This window comes from Argopecten irradians, chromosome 4, assembly GCF_041381155.1.
Source record: "Argopecten irradians isolate NY chromosome 4, Ai_NY, whole genome shotgun sequence".
In the NCBI taxonomy this organism is placed as follows: Eukaryota; Metazoa; Mollusca; class Bivalvia; order Pectinida; family Pectinidae; genus Argopecten; species Argopecten irradians.
Genome location: NC_091137.1, coordinates 32407404 through 32430966, shown reverse-complemented (window position 1 = coordinate 32430966; position 23563 = coordinate 32407404). Strand labels below are relative to the sequence as shown.

Sequence of the window (23563 nt, the reverse complement as noted above, 5' to 3'; positions counted from 1 at the left end):
GTTGAGCAACCTTGGTAGCAAATAGTCACAAAAGGCTTCATAGCTATCTATAGCAGTTTAAAATGCTGATCATTAAGTGTTATCTATGGTCCCATTTACTCCTGATAATAAAATGGTTGATATTTTGCTTTTCAGACATATATGTCTAATATATCATGTTCCTGAAAACGGTCGAAGATTATTTATTTCATTTTTTCATGCATGTTATTATTTACTAAATCGATTCTGAATGCAAATTAAATGTCTTTGTTTGAAAAAAGTTTGTAGCCTTTCATTCAGGTTGTGATTTACAAATGTAGTCAAGTTTCATGAGTTTCCATACCTTGCCCTTTACCTTACTTCCGAGTAAGGACTAATCTGAAGATGTCAAGCCTGTATAAAGTCCATTTATTGGAAGACATGTATGAAGGACATCAATTTTTTCAATTACGTGATTTGCTACTACTAGACAGATGATTACACTTTTAAATAAAAAAAAACAAACACATTTTTTTTGTACATAAACATCATTTACTCCAAAACATGGTATACAACTATCAACAACTCTAGATCCATATCAGTGTGCTAATATTATTTAGCATAGTGTGTAAATATATACTGCTAAAAACTAGTATGAAAATGTTTCCACAGCAGTTACTATGAATGTATAAGCAACAAAATTTCTTAAAGCAGTAGCCACAAGATCATGAGTTACATAAAACCAATTTATCCCTGTGGAAACTGTATCCCTATTTCAACTGTGAAAATGTATCCACAGTAGTTACAGCAGTGACTAATAAAACTAGTTAAGTTTACTTGATGGGTGTATCCATGGTAACCATTTACACACAACACTACTTACATAGTGACAACTTCGGTCCCTATAGTAAAACAGTAGATTAAAACAGAAGGCTTTATACATGGAATTACATGTAATGCTGCACAAGAAACCTGCCAGTACAGTTACAGACAGTTCTGCCAGTACAGTTACAGACAGTTTGTTTCATCATTTATACACAATTTGATGTTGTGAGAACACATTAAGAAGAGGATTTAATACAACATAAAATGTTATTCAATAAATTTGAAATGCTAGGCCATCAAATGTAACCTGTTCATCTTAACATTTCCTTTGACCAAATAAACAATGTAACTGTAGTAATATTTCAGTGCTAAAATATTTATCTTTTCTTGAACCTACCAAATCTACAGTTAGCATAGATAAATTCCGTTTTTGCCCATACTATCTAGAACACTTCACTTTATAACTTAAGGAAAAAAGCTCTTTTAAGTGCATATAAAATATCATGGGAGCAAATTATATTATAAATTTTATGCTCAATATTGTGTGAAACTTGTTTACATTGAAAGGAATTTGTACATGATTCAGAAAATTGAAAACCAAGAACATATTTATCATTAAATATATAATATCTATAATACATTATATTGTGTATCACAGTTTGACATAGATTATTTCACCAACAACATTGGTCCAATATGGTATATTCTCTTGCAAGATACAAGTCTCTCACTCTGTCACTTTCACATAAAATCATACAAAGATAATCAAAGAAAATAATGTTTTTGTTTAGAATGACAGACTGAAATTGACAACATTTGGAAAAGAAATATAAGGTATCGAACGGATCATCTGAAATCTGTAATTTCTTGCTTGGCATTTAAAAAAGTGTATTTCTAAAAAGATGTTTTGAATCAAATCATTTAGGGAAGCATTTTCCAAACAAAGGGGTTAGACAGATGGGTATGTAAAGGCCCTGCCACAGCCAATACACATTTGCTCCTCAGAGACTATAAATGGGTGATCCAGCAAACATTGGTGCAAGGGGAATAACTCTGTTATATCAGACTTCCTTCAGATAATAAAGATCACGTTTGGGTCAATGTTCTTTGAGATGTACCACCTCCCACCGTGCTTTTCTCTCGTAGACTTTGGGATTCCCGTTTTAGCACATTAAGTAATGTTTGTGAGCTTTCTAATATCTGCAAAAGCAAAAACAAAACTATATGAAAATCAGCATTTGCTGTATTTTCATTGTAAGGATAAAAACTTGTGCCAGAGGTTATTTAGTACCAATTATGATTAAAATGTCTTCAAATAAGATTAATAGGTATTCAAATTCTACAAAGGTATAACAAAACATAACATTTTATTTAATATAAAAGTAACACAAAAGAGTCAAAACTGACTGATCTGTTGTATTCAGAGAAAATAAAAGGCATTTGTCATTATCAAAACTGACTGATCTGTTGTATTCAGAGAAGATAAAAGGCATTTGTCATTATCAAAACTGACTGATCTGTTGTATTCAGAGAAAACAAGAGGCCCATGGGCCTTAACGGTCATCTGACTCATTGCACAAAACAACAAAGTCACATTATAAAGTATTGGTTAACGATTAATATAAACAATACAAGAACTCCTTAGTTGAATATGTAAGTTTCTGAAATAGGTAAATGTCATTCGTTGAACAAACTTGGTAGCCCTTCATCCATATATGGTTGTAACCCATTTACGGATTTTAAAGCAAAATTTCAGCAAAGCTTCCATTTTGGACATCAGCCATACTATCCCCATGGGTCTTAGCTCGGTCCTTTATAAAATATGATTGTCCTCACCTAAAGTTCCCCTTCAGAATCAATTAAAACCCCTATAGACCAATTTTCCTTGAGATCGGAGACTGAAACCTGAAAACAGGAAGTGGGCCAACGGCCATCTTGGAAAACCTAAGTCTTAATGAAAATGTTTGCATGTTGTTCGGCATTAATTTAAACCCCTATAGACCAATTTTCATTGAGATTGGAGACCGAAATCTGAAAACAGGTAGTGGGCCAGCTAACATTAAGAAGATTTGCCCTTTTGGGGCCCCACACCTCAGCCCCTAGCGGTCGGACCAGACTCATATATATAAAATACGATTGTCCTTCCCCAATGATGTTTAACACCAAATATGGATGAAATCCATCCAAGGATGAAGGACTAGTAGGATTTTAAAGCTTAAATTAAGAAAATTTCCCCTTTTTAGGCCCCGTCCCTCTGCCTCTAGGGGTCGGACCAGGCTCATTTATATAAAATATGATTGTCCTTCCCCAATGATGTTTCGCACCAAATATGGATGAAATCCATCCAAGGATGAAGGAGGAGTAGGATCTAGCTTAAATTAAGAAAATTTGACCTTTTGGAGCCCCGCCCCTCTGCCCATAGTGGTCGGATCTATTTCATTTATATAAAATATGATTGTCCTTCCCCAATGATGTTTCACACCAAATATGGATGAAATCCATTCAAGGATGAAGGAGGAGTAGGATTTTAAAGCTTAAATTAAGAAAATTTCCCCTTTTGGAGCCCCGCCCCTCTGCCCCTAGGGGTCGGACCAGGCTCATTTATATAAAATATGATTGTCCTTCCCCAATGATGTTTCACACCAAATATGGATGAAATCCATTCAAGGATGAAGGAGGAGTAGGATTTTAAAGCTTAAATTAAGAAAATTTCCTCTTTTGGAGCCCCGCCCCTCTGCCCCTAGGGGTCACCAGGCTCATTTATATAAAATATTATTGTCCTTCCCCAATGATATTTTACACCAAATATAGATGAAATCCATTCAAGGATGAAGGAGGAGTAGGATTTTAAAGCTAAAATTAAGAAAATTTGCCCTTTTTTGGGCCCCATCCCTCAGCCCCTAGGGGTCGGACCAGGCTCATTTATATAAAATATGAATGTCCATCCCCAATGATGTTTCACACCAAATATGGATGAAATCCATCCAAGGATGAAAGAGGAGTAGGATTTTAAAGCTTAAATTAAGAAAATTTGCCCTTTTGGGGCCCCACCCCTCAGCCCCTAGGGGTCGGACCAGGCTCATTTATATAAAATATGATTGTCCATCCCCAATGATGTTTCACACCAAATATGGATGAAATCCATCCAAGGATGAAGGAGGAGTAGGATTTTAAAGCTTAAATAAAGAAAATTTCCTCTTTTGGAGCCCCGCCCCTCTGCCCCTAGGGGTCGGACCAGGCTCATTTATATAAAATATGATTGTCCTTCCCCAACGATGTTTTACACCAAATATAGATGAAATCCATTCAAGGATGAAGAAGGAGTAGGATTTTAAAGCTAAAATTAAGAAAATTTGCCCTTTTTTGGGCCCCATCCCTCAGCCCCTAGGGGTCGGACCAGGCTCATTTATATAAAATATGAATGTCCTTCCCCAATGATATTTCACACCAAATATGGATGAAATCCATCCAAGGATGAAAGAGGAGTAGAATTTTAAAGCTTAAATTAAGAAAATTTGCCCTTTTGGGGCCCCACCCCTCAGCCCCTAGGGGTCGGACCAGGCTCATTTATATAAAATATGATTGTCCATCCCCAATGATGTTTCACACCAAATATGGATGAAATCCATCCAAGGATGAAGGAGGAGTAGGATTTTAAAGCTAAAATTAAGAAAATTTGCCCTTTTGGGGCCCCACCCCTCAGCCCCAAGGGATCGAACCAGGCTCATTTATATAAAATATTATTGTCCTTCCCCAATGATGTTTCAAACCAAATATGGATGTAATCCGCTCAAGGGTTAAGGAGGAGTAGGCTTTTGTATAAATAGTCTTACGCACGACGCACGGCGCACGACGACGGACGAAACACGATGACAATAGGTCATCCTGACCTTCGGTCAGATGACCTAAAAATCTTTACGAAAATGTTGTATGTTGTTCGGCATCAATTAAACCCCTATAAAATCATTGAGATCGGAGACCAAAACCTGAAAACAGGAAGTGGGCCAGCTAAAATTAAGAAAATTTGCCCTTTTGGGGCCCCACCCCTCAGCCCCTAGGGGTCAGACCAGACTGATTTATATAAAATATGATTGTCCTTCCCCAATGATGTTTCAAACCAAATATGGATGAAATTCATCCAAGGATGAGGAAGGAGTAGGATTTTAAAGCTAAAATTAAGAAAATTTGCCCTTTTGGGGCCCCACCCCTCAGCCCCTAGGAGTCGAACCAAGCTCATTTATATAAAATATATGATTGTCCTTCCCCAATGATGTTTCACACCAAATATAGATAAAATCCATCCAAGGATGAAGGAGGAGTAGGATTTTAAAGCTAAAATTAAGAAAATTTGCCCTTTTGGGGCCCCACCCCTCAGCCCCTAGGGGTCGGACCAGGCTCATTTATATAAAATATGATTGTCGGTCCCCAATGATGTTTCACACTAAATATGGATGAAATCCATCCAAGGATGAAGGAGGAGTAGAATTTAAAAGCTTAACTTAAGAAAATTTGCCCTTTTGGGGCCCCGCCCCTCTGCCCCTAGGGGTCGGACCAGACTGATTTATATAAAATATGATTGTCCTTCCCCAATGATGTTTCAAACCAAATATGGATGAAATTCATCCAAGGATGAGGAAGGAGTAGGATTTTAAAGCTAAAATTAAGAAAATTTGCCCTTTTGGGGCCCCACCCCTCAGCCCCTAGGAGTCGAACCAAGCTCATTTATATAAAATATGATTGTCCTTCCCCAATGATGTTTCACACCAAATATAGATAAAATCCATCCAAGGATGAAGGAGGAGTAGGATTTTAAAGCTAAAATTAAGAAAATTTGCCCTTTTGGGGCCCCACCCCTCAGCCCCTAGGGGTCAGACCAGACTGATTTATATAAAATATGATTGTCCTTCCCCAATGATGTTTCAAACCAAATATGGATGAAATTCATCCAAGGATGAGGAAGGAGTAGGATTTTAAAGCTAAAATTAAGAAAATTTGCCCTTTTGGGGCCCCACCCCTCAGCCCCTAGGAGTCGAACCAAGCTCTTTTATATAAAATATGATTGTCCTTCCCCAATGATGTTTCACACCAAATATAGATAAAATCCATCCAAGGATGAAGGAGGAGTAGGATTTTAAAGCTAAAATTAAGAAAATTTGCCCTTTTGGGGCCCCACCCCTCAGCCCCTAGGGGTTGGACCAGGCTCATTTATATAAAATATGATTGTCGGTCCCCAATGATGTTTCACACTAAATATGGATGAAATCCATCCAAGGATGAAGGAGGAGTAGAATTTAAAAGCTTAAATTAAGAAAATTTGCCCTTTTGGGGCCCCGCCCCTCTGCCCCTAGGGGTCGGACTTATCTCATTTATATAAAATATGATTGTCCTTCCCCAAGGATGTTTCACACCAAATATGGATGTAATTCACTCAAGGGTTTAGGAGGAGTAGGCTTTTGTATAAATAGTTTACGCACGACGCACGGCGGACGGCGGACGGCGGACGGCGCACGGCGCACGACGACGGACGAAACACGATGACAATAGGTCATCCTGACCTTCGGTCAGATGACCTAATAAAAGGCATTTGTCATTAGAACATTGAAAATACATATTTCACTCCAAGTAATCTCAAATTTGTCAAGGTCTGGCATGGTGATATATAAAGAAGAACCTATATCATATTGTATTGTACAGTTTACTACCTCTTACTGAAAAGTACTCAGCCCTTCATAAATCAGTCGCTTAATATTTTTATCTTTAAATGAAATATTATTTACCTTCATGTAAGCAGCTTCAGTTTCTGCTATTGTCTTGTCAAACTCGTTTCGAGATGCCATCTTTTTACTCAGACTTTCATTAATCTTGGCCAATCGTTCCGTGAGGATGCGAATGTCATTCTGCAGTTTTTGTTTCTCTTCTTCCTCTTGAAGAATTTGTTTGTGAATGTCATCACGTTTGTGACACAAATCATTTATACCTGAAATTGTTGTTAAAGAATAAATCATAATAATGATTGATATATCTATAGGTGAGAATGTTCATGATAAGCAATTCATGATTAAAGATTAAGTGTGGACAAAATAGATGCACATTGTAATACATACCTAACACAAAAACTTAGAAACCTTAATGATTTTTTTTTGCATGTGAATCTAAATTCTCAAATATTTTATGGACATTTACAATGTATGCCTAAGAAATTAAAGGGACAATTCAGTCTAAGAGAACATTAAAATTTGTATATATATTAGATAAAACAACTTCTAATGGAAATTACATCAGTCAGTTTTACTGTGATATGCCTGAAACGCCTATGGTGGTGACACGTGTGTGAAATATTCAAACTTGCTCGCTGTCCGCCATTATACACTGTGGTCGAACTTCTTGTATGCCGAACCCTGTCCCTTGCTCGTAAAGTAATGCAACTTTTGGCTAGAACTGCTCAAATCGCTCTGACAGTAGTGTGTTTACCTTATTAGGTGAATTGTCTTGCCTAAAAATCATTTTATCACCTTCTCAGTGGTTATGTAGTTCATTTGTTTAACGTGCGTGACTTTGGCTCGGGTATGGGTACATAGTTAATATTGTACCTGCTTAATCGTATTGATCAACGATTTGATATTTCAACGATATTAATTAAAATACTTAACAATGTTGTGGAATTTGTCAATGTTTTACGTTATATGTTTCATAAGAAATGTAGAACAATACATTTATGCTATAGTTTGCTTATTGGTTATGTAAAAGAATTTGCCTGAGTGAATTGTCTCTTTAAGTTTACACAAATGTGTATTTGACATTCTCTACTTCCACCACAATGTACTCTGCAGATCTATAAAGACTGCTGTCAGATCAAACAATGATACTTTGACACATCATACAACATCTTCTATTACAATCAATTATGAATCGTCGGGGTTTTTTTTCAATATTTTTTTTGAAAATTCTCTGTGAACATTGAAAAATATTTGAAAACTCCACAGAAAATATTTGTAACTAAATTTCATATCGCTTAATTTTAATTTTTAAGATATATATTTAATGTTATATCATTATGATATTTGTGAGTGAAATTATGAAGTAAAAATAAAGAACAAATTGGTGTCATAGTTTTGTTACACTGCATGTTAGCTAGGTGTAGTCGTCCATTTGAAAAAACAAATAAAGGAGAAATATTTCAAACATATCTGAAGAAAGAGCAAATACGATATACATTGGTAGTTCCTACAAACTTCTATAGTATCAAGAAAATACTATCAAAACAAAAGTTTGATAGCTAATTGATAATTTGACAAAATACATGAAATATATTTATTTATAGCCATCTGTGACTTTAAGCACTAGTCTGATGCCCATGACTAGTAATTTTATAGCCGGACTACTAGTACCAATTGTATTAATGTAATGAACTAACAATTGGACTAGTGGCTCCCAATTCAATTAAAATTGTTAAATAGTATAAATACATGAGCCGTGCACAGTGCACATGGTCAATTGCATTTTTCAACACATTTTGAGTGCATTTTTTATGCGATTGTTTCAGTCTAGATGCATCATTTTGTGAGAATATGTGTTTACGAAAGCATTGCATCCAGACTGTAATTTGGGTAAAAAAGTTGTAATATTTTATTTGGACTTGATACGCATAGTGATTTAATAGTTGGCTAGTAAAATTTTGGGGTTTACTATAGTCAAAATAACCAAATGACTAGCTAGCATCGAAAAAAGTTATAGTGAAAAAATATAACATGTCCAAGTACTTTCGTTGTCTCAAAATCGAATGCCAGTAGACTTATTTGACAAATATATATACTTACCGTTTTCGATCCAATAAGCACCTTACAGTAGTATGCTTAGAAATAGATAAACAAAATAAGGGGACAGCCTAACGCTTATAGAACCAAAAGTGGACTAGCCATTCCTAAACTGGTTGTAAGAAGCTTAAGTAAGCAATCAATCAATTTCGAAAAGTAATCAATAAAGAAACCTGCAGTTTTCATATTTTCATTTGCATTTTAAGTAGGGGAAAGTAGTAAAATTTCGGACGGATTCAAATTTCGGACAGTAATTAAAAAATACTTAAAAACTCATAAAATAGTCCAGATATTTAATAAAAAGTCATTGTAACTGACCTATGCTTTACTTTCAAATTGGAAATTAACAAGATTGAAGAACAGATATGTGAGCATTATATTTTGTATGGTAAGTTTGAATGTGAATATGTGACTGCGACCTTTTCTGCGATTTAATATACAAAAATGAACTTGTCAAATGACGCAATATTGAACTCCATGTCAAACATGTCTTATTCAGTGTGTTCATTAAACTTTTTATTTTTTTTTGTTAAACATATCCTTTTTTTGTATTTTGAGTAAAAAATAAACAATACAGTGGGAATTAACCATCACTATACCTATATAAAGTTTGGTGTCCGAAATTTGAACACCCATTACTAATATGAAAATTTCCTTATTTGGAACAGTCCAAATAATCAATAAATACTTAAATATTGTTCGATTTTCATAACATTTGTAAAGTTCTGAATGGATTTTAGTAATTCAGAGCTTTCCTTAGTTATAAAATCAATAAAAATGTAAAAGTAGTAACTAGGGTAACCAGTTATATCCTAGAAATAAAAGTGCAAGTAGACAAGGGAACATGTTTATCAGCTAAAGCCTTTAAGGGTACTTACACATTGAGCCCAAAATCTGGGTATATATGATGAAAGTTACAAAAGATATATATTATATTAACTAAACAAACTCAACAAACTTTTTATTTCAATGCATATACATTTGCTCACATGAAATTCATGATTATGTAACAATATACATGTTTTATATGAAAATCATACTTATTTTAATTGGTTTTTAATTGCTGTCCGAAATTTGAACACCCTATGTCCGAATTATGAACACCCCTGTCTGAAATTCGAACAGTTATACATTGCTGATTACTTTGGCCTGATATAACACAAATTTAGTATCTGTGTCGAGTTTCAAGTGATAAATGCAAGAAAAGAAAATTCTCTTTCTGCTCATACCTCAGTTATGGGGGTATGTGGATAGGTTTCAAGCATACAAAGGTTTTACAATTAAGGTGTCCGAAATTTGACTACTTTCCCCTACCTAAAGGGGAAGAGGATTGGGTGACCAAATCGAATGGCATAATGTATTAAAGACCATCTACATCGATAAATTCTCAGCAACTGTACAATTTCACAATTACATTCAGAGTAGACCTACAATCAGACACAGATACATATACATTCTATACACTTTGAATATAAATATATAACCGATACCGATATATCAACAATCACATAATGACACTATACAGGCCGTCGATTCGAAAAGTAAAGTAAACAATGGCACTTTGGACAAACAAAATACGATTTATGAAAATTAAACACTCACATTTAACTAATTCATTATTGTAGCTCTGCAGAGCAGCACCTTGCTGCGACATTTCAGCGACAGCTGTATATTTTTCCTCTCTTGAATTCCTCTTGGCGCGTTGTAACTTGTTCTTTCCGTCTACACAGGGCTGTTGATAAGCGTAAAACGTCACTGATTTCTGTGTTGGTTCATGTAAAAGTAGACCCAATCATGGACATAATATCCGGATAATTTTTTGTCACAGCAACATAACTATGGCTTTGACAAAAATCAACGACTGTATAATATAACCATTAAAGTAATTTTACTGCCTTCGAATATTAAATACTGATATGTACTGTTCAAAATAGGCAGTGAATATAAATGCAATGTGAAATACACACTCAAAATAAATCTTACCTATGATAAAGCGAGATTTAACTAAATGTAAGAGTTACCTCCCTTAGCCCACTGGCAACTAACGTTGCGTTAAAAATAAAAACTTTTCAGGGAAAAAATGATAAATGAGGAAAAGTGAAGACGTTCGTCCTTTCATTCAAAAACACCATAACGAAAAGTCACAAGAATACGTTTTATCGTAGAGAGAGAGAGAGAGAGAGAGAGAGAGAGAGAGAGAGAGAGATTTTTAAAGTAGATCTACATGAATCTCTGCATGGACAAAACCGTGGTTTCTGGTGATAACAGAGCCTTAAACAATATGTTTGTTTCTCTATATATAGTTAATTTTGCTTTGTAAAAAATGCGATCTTATCGAAAATGGCATTTGCAGATGTGTAAGAATATCCATTCGGGTCAAAAAACAAACAGTTATAAAATCAATTACTCATGTAAGGTTAACAAAACAGAACTCTGTCATGTTGAGTGAGGTTCAGTGACAATTCTTCGTTAAATAATGCGAGTCTCATGTACAGGGTAGAATAAAATTTGCCATGCAAGCAGTAAAGGCTCAAATTGGTGTGAATGTACACATGTAGCAATGTTTTTTGTTGCTTCTATTTTATTTACACTATGTTAAAAAGTCACAAGGTTACAAGCTCCCTATTTTATTTTATTTTTATTTTATTTTTTTACCAAAACCGACATGTGTCGTGCGCTAGTTAATAAGTATTAGTGAAGTGTATTAATCAACAACAAATTTATACGGACATCCTACAGTAAATATCATACGATCACACTCATATCCGGAAAAAAACACTATTTGAATTGGTTGAAAAATGTTAAGTGAAACACACCCTGTGTATTTTAATTACGGCAACCACGTGTAACTCACTTGTCCTAAGATCCATATAGTTATATGGTCTTCGTATTTTTCATTTTTGGTAATGATTTATTTTAAACTTTTCATATGTGCAATTGTGGACTCTACTCGTATAATAGATGGATACCTATGTACCAGAAGGTACGTAGCTTGGTGTGCATCGTGGAAACGCTTGAACATCCCAATCGTTAACGTGATGATAGATATACTGTATTCCTGCTTCTCCAGGCAACTACAGCATTCGTACGGTAATATATATGCATACCATGAACTTCTTTATCCTATCAGCTATATACAGAATAGAAACGATGGACAACGACAAAACAGTTTATGTTTTAATTTCTCTCTGTGTCATGGTAAGTAAAACACATTTTAGAAAATTATCAACATATAGCGGGGTCGTGAAATATATGGAAGGTGGCACACGTAACGGATTCTCCCTAGCCTTTATTGATTTTTATCATCATTAGGTTATCTATCACTAGACAAAATAATGGAGATAACACCAGGTCAATTTTTCATTGACATTCTTCATTCGAAGTCAATAGTTGCATTATGTGTATAATTTTATAAAGTTTATAGTGTAACCTATTTACTGACTCTTCCGAAGGCGCACACATTTTGTTTTAATAAAGATATTATAATATATTTAATAAACTCTTATAAATAAAGCGAGTATAACATTTGTTTCACGATTATGCTTTTAACTACTCGTAAAACCATCCATCCCTTTTACCAAAATGTTACAGATTCCGGTTCCCAGTGTTGGGGAATGGTATCATCATGTCGCCCAACTACCCGAACTTGTACCCACCTAACATCAACAAACCTACAGTATCTGGAATGTAAGCCAAAGCCATGGGGATACAGTGTCCATCTCGCTACAATTTTCGTTTTTCGAGACTGAAACAGTGTACTTCATGTTCTTGTGACCGAGTCGAGATTCTCAGAGGAGGCCGGGTCACACAGACATTTTGTGGGAGTGTTCTACCGAGCGGAAACGGGCTCGTACAAGGTAGGTATCCTATCACGCCACAAACTGTAAATGTTATGGTAATTTAGCACTCAACCAGAAATTATATGTTAGTCAACAGTCTAATTGTAATTATAAACATATGGGGGGGGGGGGGGGGGGGGGATCGGACAAAACAAAATCTAAAAAGAAAAGTAAACCCCACTGGATAAGTTTGTAAATCTAACTTTCACTCCAAAACCACTCCTTCTCTGTAGGAAATACTGGCAGATGTAATACATAATTACGTAAAATCAAGGACGTAGATATAATAGATATAAATCCTTGGTAGAATCTATTGTTTATTCGATGTAAACTTTAAAACTCATTAGATATCAGACCGGTCAAATACGCATGCTTGTCATTTCTTCTACTTTAATCTATAGTAGTCTGATACCAACCTTTATATAATTTTATTATCGTAAGTTAACTCAACCATTGTAATGAGGTTAACAGATGTGACCCTCTTAAAGAAAATACATTATATGAAGTAAAAGCTACAAATTTACATTTAACTTAAACACTTGCTACAGTTGCAAGGATATGACACTATCAAATATGTTATTAAGACGTCGACTGTTGTCTATATACATGTAATATTGTTTGACTCTATTTTCACTTCATTACCATCAAAACGAAACAATTATATAATGTATTCTATATAGCTAATTGTTAAAAGGTGCCGAAATATCCATCCTCCATAATATTTTAATCCTTTTAGTTGGAAACGGCACAGAATCAATCACTGTCAGATTTTTATCAGATGCCAATGCCATCGTGAAGGGAGGATTTTTTGCCAAATACAACATACTTGTCGTTCACCCACCGTAAGTAAGCGGATTGAGATTCCAAATTATAGATGTTATATATGCCATCCAGTTGTATAGAAACCAAAGCTAGAAACTATTTTGGCGAGAGAAACATCTATCTGATGTGTAAAAGGTAATAGACAGGTAGTCTAGTAATTATTTGAACCGAAGCCTATCTTTGGCCATAAACGAAACAACGAAAATAAATAAAATAGATAATAAATGATAACAAAATTAACACCAATAAACAGCAGTAAATTTAAGAATTATGGATTTTGTAACACAATACAAAAATTATGATATATATAATATTATGGAACTAGCTACAGTATATGCGTTCCATCCTCAGTACCTTCAATTTTGATTATAAAGAGATAAAGTGCAGCGATTCTTTGAAATATATTGACCAAATTTAAATACTTATAAAAGCGGTAGTGAAAGATACTATACAAAATCATAAAATATATCTTTCATGTTAAAAAAATATAGATACGACGACCACCATACCAACAACTACGTCACAGCCATGTCTTCCTATTGTTTGTCCTACCTGTTCACCGGGAGATACAGCTGTTTACAGGTAAACATATAATGCATTGTGATTTGATCAGAAGATTTTTGTTCAAAAACACTTTGATGAAATGTTATGGAGATGACTAAAATAGTATTTGCCTGACGCCAAATCTATTGCCTTTTGCTTTTTGTAATAACATTTGTTTGAAATTGAAAATTAACTGTTAAGTTTGTTTTTTGTTGTTTTTTTTTACGAGAATTGTAAACAGCTATAGGGTCCACTATATGTAGATGCTCTCCTCGACACATTTTGACAATACTTTAGAATAACACACACACTCTCACTCACACAAAGCATTCCATAACAAGAGACGAGAGAGAGGGGGAGGAGAGACCAGAGAGGGAGAAAGATAGAGAGAAAACACGCAATGCAGAGGGGACGGGGAAAGGGATGTAAAATAATATTAGAATCTTTTGGAGTCGATGATATATTCGAAAACGGAATCAAAAAAATAAATTTCATTTGATGAATCGTATTATCCACAGACCCATGTTATAAAAATTTTGACAAGACATCAGGTATGAGATTAAAGGGGGGGGGGGGGGCTTGAAAATAATAATTACAACTTGTTCATACTCGATTTATGTATCTAACTCCTAACAGATACTACAAATGACCGGTTGTCCAGCTTTCTGGGTGAATGTCAGGATTCATACTCTCCCTTACTGAGGCCACCCCATGAGGGGTACCAGTGGTAAGACATGGTAAGCTATGGGCTGTTGCCTCTTATATATTTTAGGCCACGCAATGATAACAGTTATATCAAACAAAGTGCCAGATTCGTGAACCATTATTAATACTTTTATTTTATATTTTTTTTTCAGTATGCTTATGAATATCAACACGACTATGACAACTGGTAAAAACATACATGTAGGATTCAACTTCGCACTTTCGTACACTTAAATTAAGTGGCAAAGTACATGTACATGAGGTTTGTCTTTCGTAAAAATTAATAAACTTTTACCAAGCTATTATATTTTCTAATAAAAATAAGCGTTCAGTGATAATACTATATCCTTGATAAAGTCAGGAAGTCCTCAAGGTTGTGTATCCAAATTCACCATGATCCGTCCCATTTCCACACAATGCCAGTACTTTAACCTGATAAAAAGAAAACTATTTCCTCTGTTTATAGATTCACCCACGACGAGAAATAACGCGAGACGTATGTAAAACCAGGGCTATATAAGAAAACCCAGTTTGGCCAACTACCTGGTCACTACCCTCTGGTAATACAATACAGATTTCAGGAATCGACTGGGACAGGACCATATCTTCAAAGACAAAATACGTTAAACTCACGTATGGATAAATGGCTGTTTACATTTTCTTTTTGCGAATACGCTACTGTAACATTAATCCTTTTTATGATTCGAAAGTGCATGGGCTTTTCGGTTAAGATAAAGTAAGTACGTCAGTTAATTTACATGAAAAAAGAAAAATCTTCAATTCTGGGTAAAGAATTATTTGACCTGAATTTTCATTAAATAGACCCGAAATTGACCAGGCATTGGACTGAAATTGAACTGAATTTCAGCTGGGAAAAAAAATCAGATTAATTTCGGATGATACTCTCATGAAAGTGATCTGAAATATTAAGCTGATAGTATTTTCTTAAGGTTTATTCTGTTGTTACCATCTAATAATTACTTGAAATATATGGAATGATAAAAACACAGATTCCATCTTCATATAATATATAGAATTGTTTCATAAACATAGGTCGATGATCCAAGTTGAGTTAATGCTTTTACTTAGTAAAATAGTAAGTGCCTATTGAGACAAACGAAATATTCCTTATATCATTGGAAATATGTTCGGCCATTGAAAATGTAAGCGAACAATTACTTACAATTTAGTGGAAATTTACAATCATTACCTACATGCAATTACCAGGAAGATCCCAACTTCGCTAGCCAAGGGTATTAAGTCTGATTCTCTTCCTACTACAAAATGAAGCGGACTAATACCCTTGGCTAGCGAAGTTGGGAAGATCCATGCAAAATTATTATTGACAAGAAATTGAAAGAAATCAAGAAGGTATAAACTTCAGTAAGAGTTGAGTAATAATTACGATTATAACGATATTATAACATCCACAATTACATAGCAGCAGCAACAGCATTAAATATCGTTCAAACGCGTTTCTTTTTCATTGAATTGCCTTTTTCTAAAAATTGTTAATTCGTGCCGTGTTCCCATTTTGTTTATGATTTCAAATCGAGGCTTCCATAATACTCACTATTGTGGTTTTTTTGTTGTTATAGTTAAAAAAGCGTTTTCCGTAGAGACATTAGGGATAAATGTTATCAGAAATGTAGGTATTAAATGCAGTGAAAAGGGGAAAGTCAGAGTCGCATATGTCTCGCAACCTCAAGACCCATGCAAAGACACAAAAGTAACCAATCCACAGAAGACATGACAGTTCTTAGAAGAATTGATGACAACATACATCAAGGAACTCATCCACCAGGAACAAGAAAACAAAGAAAAACCTACACTGATGTCAGGAAATTACCCTGAGGGCGTTGACCTCGCCGAGGCAGATGTAACTGCCCCATCAGGAAGTGGAAGAATTGAATCGGGTAAACAAGACTGCCTTACAACCCGAGTACGAAGTGTAATATACCCAGACTTGAGAAAAGAGCTCAGTCTTCCATAGACAGATATAAAGTAACGTCTTGGTCGTAACAAGACAATGTCTAAATGTGAAGAAGGAAATGATAATGACCCGGTGAAACATTATGCCGTGATATTTAACGTCTTGATGATTAAAGAGACTTACGAGACAAAGATATACATATAATGTCTCGGTTATTACAAGACAATACGGAAACGTCTTGGTGTTAACAAGACCAACTCTTGTCTGGATATTAACGTTAATCAATTAAAAAAAATCAGAATGTCTTAATGCGGATAAGACAAAATGTGACCTCTTCAAGAACCGTGGTGGATGACGGACCTAAGAACATAAAAAAAGCTCTGGATATAACTAAATAAGCAGCAACTGTGGAGATAAACTGTGGATTTTTATATATGAGCAGCCATATTATTACGAATGATTTTTAACGATGAAGTTACCATGGAACTCTGTGACTGTTAAATAGGTTCAAACTAAAATGGACATGACTGTGAAATAATATTACTGATTTTCAACGACGTAGTTACCATGGAACTGTGTGACTGTTAAATACATTGTATGTTCGAACTACAATGGAAGTGAATGTGAAATATGTTTGAACTACAATGGACGAACTGTGAAATATGTTTGAACTACAATGGACGAACTGTGAAATATAATTACTCGCCAACTTTATGATGTTGTGACCATAGAACTGTGACTGTAAATAAGACTTTATATTGCATGAATATATTAAAGAGATGTTTAAAGTATAACGTCCAAGATAATTACAATATGTGTATGTACATGTACATATTGTGCATTAAGGTAAAGAGTTGTAACGTTTAATAGGATAACTTCGCGATAATTAAAAATATACTGCATGACGCATGCGAATGAAAGAAGGTTGAAAGGAGAAATGAATGAAATGGCCACTAGTTACTATTTAGGGAATTTTTTTTTTAAAAGGAGGCGGTGGTAAATTGAAATATTAATAATACTTGATACTTTGCGTTAAGAAATATGTAAGCCATTCTGAGAAATGCCTTACATATTGTCTTGTTTGAAGAAAGGGGCGATTGTAACCCTATAGAGGTAGGCAGGCTGGTAGCCTTGCTTAAGCCCCAATGATATTATTGGTGATAGATGATTGTAACCCTATAGAGATAGACAGGCTAGTAGCCCTGCTTAAGTCCCCATGAATATCATTAATAGATATGATATTTGAATATTCCCGCTAGGTAAACAGGAAGTGGGGTACCTGTTGAACCTTGACAGAAGTTGTTATGTTAGCCGTGTATAATTGTGGATCGCGGGGCTGAGTTAAATTATAGTGTATTTTATAAGAGTACAAGTATTAGTTATTTAATAACAACCATGTATATATTTATTAGGCTGTGTTTAATTTCATAGTGCATTATTGTGGTGTATATAATGTTGCTTATACCTAGTACTGATGTGTAGTATATTTAAAGGTCAGTAACGCGGGATTGTTTACTCATGTTTGCAGCCAGAGTTAGGTTGTTGTTTTAAGGCATGGCCAAACTAGGTGACCGAAATATCAGTAAATTGTTACGGCACCTACTTAGTAGCGACTACGTGGGATGTTCTGGAAAGCATGGCAGGACATCGCACGGTCTATGCACGTGTTAAACTAGGTGACCAACTTATTAGTTAATTGTTACCGAATAGGTATGGGTATGGTAGGGACTACGTGGAATGTTCTGGAAGGAATGACAGGACATCGCGTGGTCCACACACCTGTTTAACTGCGCAGTATAGTTTGTGCAAAATGTGCATATTATAGGCGGTTCTGTCCAGCCTCAACGAAGTCCAGTCAGAAAATCAAAACATTTCTATTTTGTTAAGCCTGCATCAGGCGCCGGTAAGGCTGTATTCTGAATTAAAATTAGTAAATTTTGACAGTTTATGATGAAGCTGGGTAACCTTTGGGGCAAGCATTGTCCCAACGGCACGTGTACCAGTCACGTACCCAATCATTATAAAATAGAGGGCCGCAATAGGCCCCATCAGACGGAAACTAGACTGAAGACGGAAACTAGACTGAAGACGGAAACTAGACGAACATCAGACTGAAACTAGACGGAAACTAGACGGGAGACTGAAACTAGACTGAAATTAGACGGACATCAGACGGGAATAAGACTGAGACTGGGTACTTCCGCCTCACATACACCTACGTCACCGCCTCCTCTAGGGCCACCTTTGAGAGAGAGAGAAAGTGAGAACTCTTGTCTACACTTTGAATAAAAGCCGTCAACAAGCTTCTACCCTACTCCTTGTCGTCATTTCGACCAACACAACCATCCATAGGACGACACCCCCGACGTTCTTTACAAAACAAAACAAATAAAAATAATTAAAGAAGCATCTGTACTAATACTGTAAAAGGGCTCAAAATTTCGTAAATGTATTTTTTTGTTCATTTTTTAAAATTTTAATATCACAGTCATCTAGTACGATAATATCATTTGAAGAGATGAAATACTATATGAAAAAAACTCTTTTATGCGTACTTATAAAAAAATGGAAAATATATGGAACAAAACGTTTGAATGTGAATTTGAAAAAAAATAATATCCCATTTCCTTCATTGCACATGATAATTTTCCTTCTTTTAAAAAATGTGGACCTCATCTTAACCACTCGGCCACAGCGCCACCTAACAAATGGGCCGGAAACTAGAGACTAATAGCACAGGACGGCTGGCTCTTATTTGTCTTGTCACACACGGTGCCGTGCCAAAATTATTCGCAATCATTCGGGGGGGGGGACTGCCCCCCCCCCGTTCCCCAGGACGGGGGGCAAACATGTCTTTTTGCCCCCCCCCCCCCCATTTTCGCCGACTGAAATTTTTCTAAAAATGCTGCACATTTTTTCATACTTCATTCGAGAAAATTTTCCGCTGCGCGGCGCATTTCCTAAAACGTTTAAGCACATAATGTCAAACCTTAAATAGTAAAAAATTCAATACACACGAACTAGACTAAAAATGTCCATCAAGGGATTATATGTACTATTTAAAAAATGTCTCTTAAAAGATCAATTTGTTTGTATGTCTTAGCGAGACAATTAATTATTTTTTTATGTTACACAACAATGTGCCGATGGTGTGTTCAAAAAGCCGGTATATTCAGATCGAGTAGTGTTGCATAATTTTTTGACGACACAATTATCATTTCTAAATGCAGGTAGCTTTATATCGAAAAAATACCATGTTAAGAACGCTTTATAATCATTAAAATACATCGTAAAAACTCATCTCAGCCATTCTAAATAGGTTTTTTAAACCGGGGGAGACCCCCGAACCCCCCCCCTCACACCAAATTCTCGCGACACGTACAGGTAACAATCTAATTCTATGATTTGACAGGGTGATACACTGCGTGCTGCGTGTAACAGAATTTTTCGCGTGTAATTTAGTTAAATGGTCTGGAATTTTAAAATGTTTTCGTGGGTCGATATTTATGGTTCGCCAATGATACCATTAATTCATCAAATTTGATAAGTTTATTTTTTATATTCATGGTTCCACAGCAACCGCCAAAAGAACAACTTCCCGAGGGGAAGTTCATGCAATGATATTAATTTGTATGTTCGTGTTCAAAATTTCACGAAAACCGAAGATCTGTGCATAGCATTAATGGGGCGACCGACGAGATATGTAACGAAGAAGTAAAATAATATTACATTTATGCATGAACAGATTTTAGCTACATGCACATGCATGCGTATGCGCCCATATGCTAAGAAATGACGAAGTCCGAATAGAGATGATGTAAACAAAACCGTCAAAGTAAATTGAATGTAGATAAAAGTGTAGCGTGGAAATTTATGTCACGCTTAATTTTTATTAGTTGTTAAAGTTAAAGTTTATTTGTATTGTTAAAATAAGAGTTTTATACTATTTAGTTCATAGTTTTTAGTTTATATATATGCAGTCTGTATAGTGTATATATACTTACATAGGACAGTTAGGGGCCAAGTGGCCACGCGCACGTGCCCATCTGGGGTCGTTACGTACAAGGGAGCTAGGGCGCCGCATTCCGTTTTCCATATAAGGAGTTGTTTACGACTAGGGCTGTGTATTAGGGTCCAGTTTGATGGACAGGTTGCGTAAGGTGTTCGTATTAATAGTAACAGAGAGCTAAATTTAGGTAGTGGTCACTCCGGCCAGCCAATTAGATCTAGGTCGGGAGGGGGGATAGTAAGTAGGTAGAAATACGTAATCATATTAAGATTCAGCCAATGAACGTAAGAAATGAAGATGGACGGAATTGAGGTTTTAGCCAATTAGATGATAGTATGAAAGTGGTATAAAAGGGGGTTGCAACGTGAAGAAAAGAGAGAGTACATGGGAAATTTTGTGGACCTACTCCACACATCTCAGGATCAGTTATTTTAAATTCGGATTACTTATACTACACTTAGTGTTTGTGACTATGGGAAATTATACTTGGGATGTACTGTACGGATATTTCCTACATGTATCAGTGATGTGATATACATACGGATTACTCTATCATTCTTAAAGTGTGACCATGGGAATTTAATACTTGCATTTGGGATGTACTGAATACTTCGCAATTATGGATATCACCTAGCAGTGATCATGAACTTAAGTGAAACAGTGTGCCAGTGTGTGTGTTCCTAGTGAATTTATTGTGAACTATATAACGTGGATGTTTATGTGAATAAACTATGTGAATTTTAAAGTGACGTTTTCTAGTTTTTCCCTGCCGTAGTCACCTTCCATCACGGACTTAGATATACAAATAGCGTCTCGTCATATAGCCTAAGTGCTATCATATTTTGGAGAAACGCTACAAATGGTGGCAGCGGTGGGATGGAAGTTACCATGATTACGGCAGTGGAAAATGTATACAAATTTGTCAGAACTTTTGGATTTTATATTTGTTGACTATTTTGTGGTAAATGGATATTCCGGAAACATCGAGGAGATCATTTCAGCGAGGCTCACTTTTCCGACGCATGTTGCGTCGAGATTTTAATTTAAAATTTCGACCACAGTGAAATGATGAGTGCTGAGTTTGCTTTATTATTCACTCTCGGACAGTCCGTGATTCGGATGTTGAAATAACATCAATGACCTCTACTCCGAGTGTTGAAGACCTATAGGGACTACCAGTGAGTTGTGATATATGTGCTTCGAGTTCACGGACAAGCGTATCAACGCAAGTCGGAACATCAATATACGGGATTTCATTCTAAGATGGAGATTATTGTGTTTGCTGTATTTGGCAAGGGTTCTGTGGGTATAGTGTACTATAGATACCCGAAACCACATTATCACGGTGCTTCATAAAAGAGTTAAAGTGTTTTGGAACTCTAGTGTTCTTGGTTGTGTATCACGTGTTCTGTGATAGTGAATTCGATTCAGAATCCCGTGATAGTGTAGACATAGTGTACAAAATCAGTTCCCAGGGTATTAGTGAGGACTAATAGTGATATTAATGTCGTCAAGACAGAAGCCTAAATGAAGCGAAACTTTATGTTCACGAAAAGATCGTCAAAGTGGTTTCCCTGCTGGAGCAAGAAGGCCATGCTATGCGCGTTCGGCGCCGCCGGGAATGGAGGACTAATACAGGCGAGGAACGGAGTCTAAAGAACTGTAACCCAGCAATAAGTGCTACTAGAGAGGTATTTCCATGACACCGTATTTTTGAGAAATTAATTCTTTCCGCGGGAGAAACTGCATACAGGCAGAAGAAGTACACATACTGCGAAACCAGATTAATGTGATGATGTAATAATTGTGTGATATTATGCTACGAAGTGCGTAATAAGGTGGACAGAAACGTTGACGGCATACCGAGTGAGACGTACTTAATATATCCGTAGATCTCTATAGCGGTGCTATGAGGATCGTCCTGTATTGGAGCCTGACCTTTCCCTGTGTAAGACAGCCGATGTAAACACGTTGTTTGTGGTAGTGATTTTATCAAAATTTATCATTCGGGAACTATCGTTGTTAAGACAGTCGATCAAGCCAAATGGATCACGTGCTGTTTAAGAGAAGAAGCACTATGGAGAGAATACCTTCGACAAGTGTGAAAGTATTGGACGGGGGATTATAGCCATGCAATAAACCACAATGATTGATAGAGGGAATCGGAGAGAATATTGTATTTTAATTGGGACAGTTGCCGGACAGTGTTGTCGACTTAAAATTTGTGTATATTATTCGTAAAGACGTCAATCTTGGTGTGTGATTATTAAAGTTGTGTTTGTGTTTATCTGTGGATCTACAAATGGATTATCATCAAATTGCCTTTCAGTGAAGACGATAGATGGAAGATCGCCTTCGTTATTCCACTAGGTGGATTGTACCAATGTTATAGTGATGGTGTTTGATTTGGTCAACGCCTGGATCACTTTCTCCAGAATTATTGAGAAAACGCTGAGTGGATTACAGTGGAACATTGCAGTGTTTTATCTGGACTGTGTTATTGTGTACGGGAAGAATTTCAGTCAGAAGATGGACAACTTGTATTGATGGCAGTCATGCATGAAGATACCTGACGGTGCCGATTTGAAGTTGAAGGCCTATAAAAGGTGTCACTTGTTCTGCAGACCAGTGACGTTCCTGTGACATGTGGTGTCCAGGATGGCGTCCGGACTGATTCTTCAAGAACAGAGGCAACGCTGAAGATGTAATCATCAGAAACCGATCCAGAACCATATGTCAGGAAGTTGGTGAAAACTTCGCATTAATAGCGAAGTGTCTACATGGTCATACCAAGCAATGTAAAGTTTGGTGGTAGACAACAGAAACGTTTGGTGACGTGAAGAAATGGTTAACTTCAACTTTTGGAAATCCAGACGTCCACACGGGGGATTTATGCTGAACACTGAGGCAAGAAACTACATGCTGTATGAGCTGTGATGTCCCAAGAGTGACCTGGAACCTGTTACAACCAGTACCCAGGAGACACATGAACATGGGCTGATTCCAAAGATAATGTTTGGTGGTGATCCATTCAGAGCGCTAGCCTTAGAAACCCAATTTTTGTTGAAATAAAATGGACGAACCGGAAGAAGTACCTGTACGTTGTGTGTGTACA

At 36.0% G+C, this 23563-nt stretch overlaps 1 protein-coding gene across 1 annotated transcript; it reads right to left on the bottom strand.

The window, feature by feature from the left end:
* Positions 1–757: 757 nt before the first annotated feature.
* Positions 758–10355, bottom strand: LOC138321334 (microtubule nucleation factor SSNA1-like). The gene is made up of 3 exons (XM_069264962.1): positions 10200–10355; positions 6561–6760; positions 758–1983 (listed from the first exon to the last, which is right to left on the bottom strand). Exons 1-3 carry the CDS (start codon positions 10249–10251, stop codon positions 1870–1872), a joined length of 366 nt encoding a protein of 121 aa, XP_069121063.1. The 5' UTR covers positions 10252–10355; the 3' UTR covers positions 758–1869.
* Positions 10356–23563: the final 13208 nt, after the last annotated feature.